The sequence below is a fragment of the Phaseolus vulgaris genome, chromosome 3, assembly GCF_051622355.1.
Source record: "Phaseolus vulgaris cultivar YP4 chromosome 3, ASM5162235v1, whole genome shotgun sequence".
NCBI classification, from domain to species: Eukaryota; Viridiplantae; Streptophyta; class Magnoliopsida; order Fabales; family Fabaceae; genus Phaseolus; species Phaseolus vulgaris.
In genome coordinates, this window is record NC_143500.1 from 14,737,956 (window position 1) to 14,746,211 (window position 8,256).

Here is an 8,256-nt window from a genome sequence, read left to right on the forward strand (position 1 = left end):
GTCAACCCTTCTACTTAAGCAAAATGACTAAGGGAGAACCTGCAGAGATATTCTGACATTAAGTTAGTCTGTATGTAACTTAACCTTTGATTGTCTCATATTCTGACATTAAGTTAGTCTGTATGTAACTTAACCTTTGATTGTCTCTATTGTTTCTATTTATACTTTTTGGTTGGATTAAAGGAGGTCAAGGTAGTACAAGAATAATTAATAATTTATCTATTATTTCTCAATCCATCAAATAAAAATTAATCCAATTTTTTTTTTCATAATTAGGTTGTTTTTTGTTTTTATCTTTTATTTATCTATTATTTATCTTTATTGTTTTTAATTTTTTTACAATTTTTTTCAAAATTTTATTTAAAAGGATGATTTTAATTTTAAATACTATTTTCATGGATGAATAAGATATGCACTCATAAAAAAAATATGAATGGATATATTGGACTGAATTTTTATCAAATAGATTTTTTAATTAAATTTTTAATAAATTATGGATTAATGAATTGTTTTCATCTGCTGGTCATTATTTGAATTAAAATTTAATAAGTTTCCCACCTGTACCTAACCACATTCCTATTCATCAGTAATTACTTTTGTCCCAATTCTACATATTGATTGCTTAATCAGTTTGCTAACCTTCAATTAAAATCACATAAGATTAATATAAAAAATTGTTAGTAACTTGTTTGTTCTGACTTGTATAGTTGTGATCATATTTAAAACTATTACTCTGATCTCTCATCTGAATTGGTGTGGTAGGTGCTTGTGTGCTTTGCTATGAAGTTCTTACAATCCTGGAGTAGTGCTTGAGGTGGGGATAATGGATTGTTCATGTAGAGTCTGAATCCTAGACATTGATAACAATACTTTTCTAAAACACTTTATCTTTTTAGCTTTGACAAAAGTAAAATATTTTACTTTTTTAATAATGGCAATGCTGGGTGGCTAGTTTAACAAGTGGTCCATCATAAACCATAACTTTAAACTCACAGGCCCTTTTCAATATCCTATCTACTTAGTCATCAAATACCATTCTCTTGCTATGCTATTTACAAAGTAGCTTACAAAGAACCAACAAGAAAAGAATCTAGATTTCTCATCCACGTCAATGGACCACTTTTGTTTTACTTCATCTTTGTTTTTGGACCACTTACATGTACTATAATATCTGTATCTGTGACTGTGAGCAATTATTGTAGTCTGCAATTATACATATTTTGTTTCCTCTATCCTGGGGCCTCCCATGGGCCATGGTTTATGTTGAAAGAAAGAACAAGATTTAGAGTATGGATATGGATATGGATACCATAAACATTTTTGTCAATGCCATCGATAACAGAACTCACATGCATACATTGTTGATATCATAATTAACACTGTAACATACACTTCTACACAACTCTAAGCTACTTGCATACTAAATATAATATCCTTATTGAAATAAAAAAAACAACAACAGTCACATCTCAGTCCTCACATATCCCATGAACCTGCCGACAAGGTTCAAACATTGAGAAAGCGGTGGTCTGGATCGGTTCACATCACATCACTCCACTCAACCAAACCAACTCAGTTAAAATAAAACATAGCATGTTATTTTTGCATAATATTTTACAGATTTCTTCTTCCTCATATACAGGAGAAGAAAGTTCAAGGCTCCTCATGGTGCTTGTTGGCAACATTGCACTGCTTTCTGATCTCCCCCTTTGTGCCAGTGAGAGGATTGTTTTCAGAGAGCAAAGCAATGGCTCTAGAAAACTCCTTGAAGAAATAGTCTTGGCTCTTGGCCATTTTCTTCACATAAGGCTTGGTCCTCTTGTCATTGGCTAGTTGGTGATCCACTATCAACAACCCCTTGTTGTCCAATATGTTCCTGTAGTAGTTGTTGTCTAGAATCATAGGGGTGCCACGGTCGTTTCTCACGTACTGCACGGCCTTGGGGTCTGGGATGGCATCAGGGCACTTCTTCAGCATGTGAGGGACATGGTCAGGGTTCAGCGCTGAATCAATCTCTGGGTACAAACGGTGCACCAACTTCACACAATGGGTTCTACCAACACTGTGTGCTCCTGTTCAACAAAATATCTCAATAATTAAAGCTTAAATCTGCAACCAATAACGCCACGTGTTGCTTTTTTTAATATTGCATCAAGTTTCATACTGAGCCCACATACATTTATGAAACAATAAATATGACTCATACAGTTTCCTGTGCTAATTTATGTATGCATTATGAATATGTTTATGCAGAGAAATTATTGCATATATTATGAATGAAAGAACAAGTATGGTGGCACAAGATTTGCATAATGGGGCTTGTCTTTTTGATGAACGTGTGTATGTAGAAGATGGATTATGGGAGGATGTAGAGTAGTTCATACCAAGCAATGCAACCACCCCGGGAGTGTCAATTCCCATGGCACCAAACTTGTCAAGAACTGAAGAAATGGACTCATTGTGGTCTGGGAGGAACTCTTCCACCACATCAGCTCTGCTCCTTCTACCATCCCTTCTTCCAGTTTTAAGAGGGATATGGGGGCCTCCTAGCTGTAACACATTCAATTTGGAGGCTTCCATCAAAATAATTAACTATAAGAATGATAATGGAAAAACAATGAAAGCAGTTGCCAAAACGACTCTGGACTAAATAAGTCTCCAAATACTACTTCCTTCACACTAAAAATAGAGTGATCTGGTAGAATTAGTTGATATCTTTAGCTCTCAAAAGTGAACTTCCTTAAAAGACGAAAAAAAGTAGCAAATGACAGATCTAATGAGGGTGAGCAAAAGTGAGAAATGGAAGAAAACAAAAGGAAAGGACAAGGAGTTAGTTACCGAAACAATGCCATCTCTGGCAGAGAGAACGAGTATATCAGCACAGGAAACAACTCCTGGGCACTCCCTTTCCACAGCTTCTTTGATGGTCTCAATGTACCTGAAATTCCTCAAACCAAAGCTTCTGTCTGTCTCCTTCTCAGACAAGCTCCTTCTTGTGGAGTCCAGCAAGAGTGAAGCATCACAACTCTGCCCTCACAAACAAAACAAAACAAAAGATCAAACTCCTTCATTAAAGATTAACTAACAAAAATAAAACAAAATGGGCAACAACATGCAACTTGCAAACCAATAAGAAAAAGCAAGAAAGCAAGGAGTTGCATAAAAAAAACCAAGATTAATCACCTGAACAGCACAGTCATGGAAGATGTTTCTGAGCCAGGAGAAAGCAGTGTTCTTGTGGCGTTTGTAGAGAAGCTTGACTTGTTCTTTGATGATATCTTCAGCCTGAGGACATGTTTCCTTGTAGAAGTTCATGACAAGGCCATTATCTTGGCCTTCCTCTGCAAGAGAGGGAGTCAGCAGTGAAAGTGCTGAAAAGGATAAGACAGCCAAAAGGGTTAAAAGCTTGGGAGCCATTCTCACTCACTCTCCTGCTTACACTCCTCTCTGCTTCTGCTTAAATAAAGTTCAAGTGCAAATAAAAAACTACTGTGAGAGAGAATGGTTTGGTAAATAAAATGAAAATTGGTTTTTGAGTGATGATGGTGATGGCTTCATGATGATCCAAGGCCACTCAACCATTTACTGAATTAATTATGGGGCATGTGCATAGGCTACGGGACTCCACTCCCTGCAACTTTTCTTTTCCTATTTTCGGCTTCAAAACTTGGACTGTGTGACACGCCATTTAATTTCTTGCATCATTTCACTTCATTTATTATAAATTATTCTATTTCTTCCACAAATTCAAAATCCCTCATGCCTCACTCTTCCATATTCTATTCTTCTTCCCATAATAATATAAGGATTATTTTACCAACTAATAATCTATTTTGTGGGACATCTGTTATTGAAAGCAGTCAAGTTATTTATCTTCTATTTATTTATTTTTTATTGTTATTAAAAAAAAAATAGTTTCCAAGATAAATGTCTATCACTAACGATAACTTCATCTTGGATTAAGTAATGTAATCTCTATTATATCTAATTAAGTATTAATTGAACATGTTCAGGTGGGGATAGGACGATTCTCTAACTCCGGATTGGATGTGGGTCAATCGGCTTGTGTGAAATGTATTAAGATAAAAATAAATATATGAAAAATTAGATAGTATATTTTTACGAGTATGTACATTTAATTATGGATCAGTAATAGAACTCATTACAATTATACAAAGAAATACAAAAGATAAAATAAAAGTACGTTACTGTAATAGCGTTAATAACATCTATAGCATTAACAACATCTAAATATTAAATATTTATTTGAGTGTTGGATAATTTTTTACAAATATACTTTTGTCAATTGATAGCTGAAGCTTGAACGAGAAAAAAAAAGAGATGAAAAAAGAAAGCGTGATCGAAGAAAATGTATCAATTGTCCAACTTAGTCCCTTACAATTACATAACACTTCACGATTTTGACATGTCCATCCTAGTAATTTTTTGTTAAATATTATAAATAAATAAAAATTTTAAAGTATGCATTATTGATTTATTTTAAAGCTTATTTATGAACAGGTTGTTTGTTCAAGAAAATGAGGACAAACATGTCAAAGGCATAACTTTAGTCAAAGGCATAGCTTTAAAGACAACTTGACATAGAAGGTGTCAAGATTCAAGTGAAAGTGAAGAAGACACAATGAGTTTGCTATAAAAAAAGGTTCAACAAATTCTTGAAGAAGAACAACAAAGGCCAATCTTCTAAAAGGTATATTCCAAGAAACTGAATGATTTCAATGCTAACAAATACACATGCTTTGGTTGTGGTGAACAGGGACACATCAAGGCAGATTGTCCTAACAATGAGAAAAAAGAGAAAACAGAATTCAAATGAGAAAGAAGAGGAAAGACCAAGAAAGCTTACATAGCTTGGGATGACAATGAAGTGTTTTCTTCCAGTACCTCAAAAGATGCAGAAGCTAATCTGTGTTTGAAGGCATCAACATCAAGTAGTGTAACTTCATCTTCTTTATCTAAAGGTGATAACTATTATCAACTTCTTGAGGTTTTTAAAGTGACTCATGAAGAGGCAAATAAGTTGACTCTCACAAACAATAGATTAAAAAGTTTGAACAACTGGTTGGAAACTAGAGTTTAAAGCTTAGAAGAAGAGCTGGATAATTCCATGAATGATTTTGAAAATCTTGAACTTATTTACAAAAACTCTTCTTGTGAGTATAACTCAAGTTCTTGTGAAAATTTCAAAATCCTTGAAAACAAAGTTTTTTTATCTTGTGAGTGGATAAACTCACTAAAGGAAAATCAAATATTGAGAGTGTGTTAGCATCTCAAAGTTGTGTATTTGGAAAATCAGGTCTTGGTTTTTATCCACAAAACAAAAACAGTGAAAGTTCAAAACTGTTTTCAACCTTTGCAGAAAAACAATCGGTTAAAAACTCGAAACAACCGGTTGTTTTTGCTTCTATTGTATGAAAAGATGGCATTATGTTAGATACTGCAAAATAAGGAAAGTTCTTGTTCCAAGAGGCATATTAAAGTGGATTCCTAAGTTTCATAAAGTTTCTTATGATCAAACTAACACTTATGGATCCAAATATTTTAAAGGATCAAGCCTTGGCACTTGATATGTTCTTTTTGCAGGACTTTGCTTCCATATTGAAGGATCTGTAGAATCTGGCTTTCATGGATGCAAATACTCGAGATAAAGCATTGGTTATGGAATTATGAACTGTTTCAAATCTATACAATGATCTTGAAGGATAATTTTTGTTTTTCCTATGCTTGAACATTCTGTTTTAAATCAAATTCAGTGGTTTCACTCTTGGTTTCTGGATTATTTTGTTTTGTATCTTCCTTAATCTCATTCAAACAATATGTGCTTTAATTTGTATCTCTGAATTTTGATTTCTGTTGAAGAATTTGATTTTATTAAAACTCAAATTGTTGTCACAGAAAATCAATCGATTGTTTTCACGAAACAACCGATTGTTTCATCCCTGACAGCACTGTGGTCAAATCTGCTTTATTTCTTTGTGCTTCGATTCATGTTTATGATCAATCCCAATGTCGTTAGTGGTCAATAATGCATTTATTACTGCTTTGAACATGTATTCTTTGTGCAATTACTGCTCTTTATAGAATATATTCCTTTTTATATTGGAAATTAAAACCCTTTTTAAGCTTGGTCAATTCAGCATATGATTTCTCTCTTTGTGCTTTCTGTTAGGGTCTGACAGGTTGCTTTATTGCCTTTGATTTGATTCTTTTTCGTTTGAATTTTAACCCACTAAATGCCAAAGCTTTGACTGCCTTTTTTGGTTATAAATAAGTGTGGTTATTAGTTGTTTTTCTTCACAAGAAACAACTATCTATTTTCTCTTCTGCTCTAATCTGTTTCTGCAGTTTGCCTACACTCTTTTTCTCTCACTGAATCATGGAATCAACTGCTCCATCATCCAAAAGGATGAAAACAAGGGCTGTGAGAAGCGGAGGTAAACTTAAAAGCTGGTTTGCGGGAGAAACAAAATTGATTGAGAAATACCTACATGAGACAAGTAGGAAAATAATCAATACTCCAAAACTAATTTCCTTCAGTTGGATGAAGCAACAAAAGCTCATTGAAGTAAAGAACTTGTTGAAGGAGCAAATACTGAAGAAGTTTCTTGAAATGTCTGGAAACATATATCCAGATTTGGTAAAAGTCTTTTGTACAAACCTTCAATTTAATGGTCATAATCTTAGCTCTCATGTGAAAGGGGTGGACATTGAGATTACCCATGAGGTTTGAACTTCCATAACCAGGTTGAAGTACACTGGACTGAGAATCAATAAAGGCAATATAGGAGTAGTTGAAGAATTTAACAAGATGCAATTCTACAAGAGTTACCTTAAAAATCTTCTCTCAAAAGTGAGGAATTTTTCTGTTGGAGGATTAAAGCTGGATGAGAGGCTCATTGCCTTCATCATCTCCTGGATTCTCACACCAAGGGGCAACAACCATTCCACTCTTTCAAAAGAAGATTTGGTTCTGATTTACTACATCATGAACAAAGTAAAGTTGAATTGGATCCACATCTTTAAGGACCACATGCAAAAATCAACAAGGTTAAGTGATTTCCATTATCCCTATTCCATTTTGATTTCTAAATTTCTACACTATTTTGAAGTGGATTTAGAGGAAGAATTGTTTGAGGTTGTGAAGTCCTCAAGTGAAATCAATAATGGTTCCCTAAGCAAAATGGGGTTTACCAAAATTGGTGGAAGGTGGGTGAGTAAAGATGGAGACAAAGTTGGATCATCAAGTGGGGCACAAGCTAAGGAAGAAAATGAAGATGCTGCCACTGGAGATGAACCTGCAGCTGAAGCATATGAGGCTAGACCAAGATCTACTCACATGAATGAAAGGATAACCTCAATGTCTCCATTTGAAAGACTCATGGTGAGTAGGATGGATAGCTTTGCTGAAAATCAAATGAGCCTTCATGAGTTGTGTGAGACTAGGTTCCAGAATATGGATTCAAGATTTCAAACCTTGGATGAGAAAATTGAGGAAGTGCAGAATCAACTCTTTGATCTGCAGTATGGCAAGGATGAATGAAGCAAGTTTACAACCTTCCTTTCCAATTATGATTTAATATTCTGAACAATTTCCTTTTCTTTATGTTGTTTTTATCCCTTCTTACCCTCTATTTGTGAAGAAAAATAGGGGGAAAAGTGTTTTGGGGTTGCAGTGTTCTTATTCCTACACTTATTCTGCTTGAACTTTGCCTTAACTGTTTGGTTGTTGTTGTTATAGCTCTGATAATTTTAACCGGTTAATCCTGTATTTTAATAAGTTGTTTTTCTGCTACTGCACCTATGTATGTGTAACTGGTTTTCACAAAGATTTGGTTGATCTTCCGCTTTGGAAATCACATAGTGGAAACTGGTTTTATGCTGCTTGATATATTTGGAATAGATTATCCTGTGTTTCTGCATCTTTTTGTGATTGCAGGTTGTGACAAATTCTAAACAGAACATCCCAAAGCAGCCCAGGGATTTGTCTTCATCAAATAGGGGGAGGATGTTGAAAATGAAGCTTTGATGCCTCCAAATCGGTGAAGAGAGCTTAATGCATGTGTTGTTGTGTCTGGGTTTTAGTTCTAGGTAGTTTAGAATTTGTAAAATTCATTCTTGAATCCAAAGCACAGCTTAATCAATCTGGTTTTGAAAATGAAAAGTGTTTTTCTAAGCTAAGTGAAAAACAATCGGTTGATTTCTCGGTTTAGTCGGTTGTTTTCCACCTAGCTTGGT

General features: G+C 34.4%; 1 protein-coding gene across 1 annotated transcript; it reads right to left on the reverse strand.

The window, feature by feature from the left end:
• Window positions 1-1,336: 1,336 nt before the first annotated feature.
• PRXR1 (Peroxidase superfamily protein) lies at window positions 1,337-3,433 on the reverse strand. Its single transcript, XM_068606936.2, has 4 exons — window positions 3,184-3,433; window positions 2,839-3,027; window positions 2,385-2,550; window positions 1,337-2,072 (listed from the first exon to the last, which is right to left on the reverse strand). The coding sequence occupies exons 1-4, from the start codon at window positions 3,415-3,417 to the stop codon at window positions 1,654-1,656; spliced, it is 1,008 nt and encodes a 335-aa protein (XP_068463037.1). The 5' UTR covers window positions 3,418-3,433; the 3' UTR covers window positions 1,337-1,653.
• Between the last annotated feature and the right edge of the window lie 4,823 nt (window positions 3,434-8,256).

What these genes read in the sequence shown, in the direction of transcription:
- PRXR1 (XM_068606936.2), bottom strand. Translation starts at nt 3,417, where the DNA reads ATGGCTCCCAAGCTTTTAACCCTTTTGGCTGTCTTATCCTTTTCAGCA. An exon ending in TCCATGACTGTGCTGTTCAG is followed by an intron (nt 3,028 to 3,183) that starts GTGATTAATCTT and finishes TTGTGAGGGCAG; the next exon opens with AGTTGTGATGCTTCACTCTT. An exon ending in CGGGGTGGTTGCATTGCTTG is followed by an intron (nt 2,073 to 2,384) that starts GTATGAACTACT and finishes TTTGTTGAACAG; the next exon opens with GAGCACACAGTGTTGGTAGA.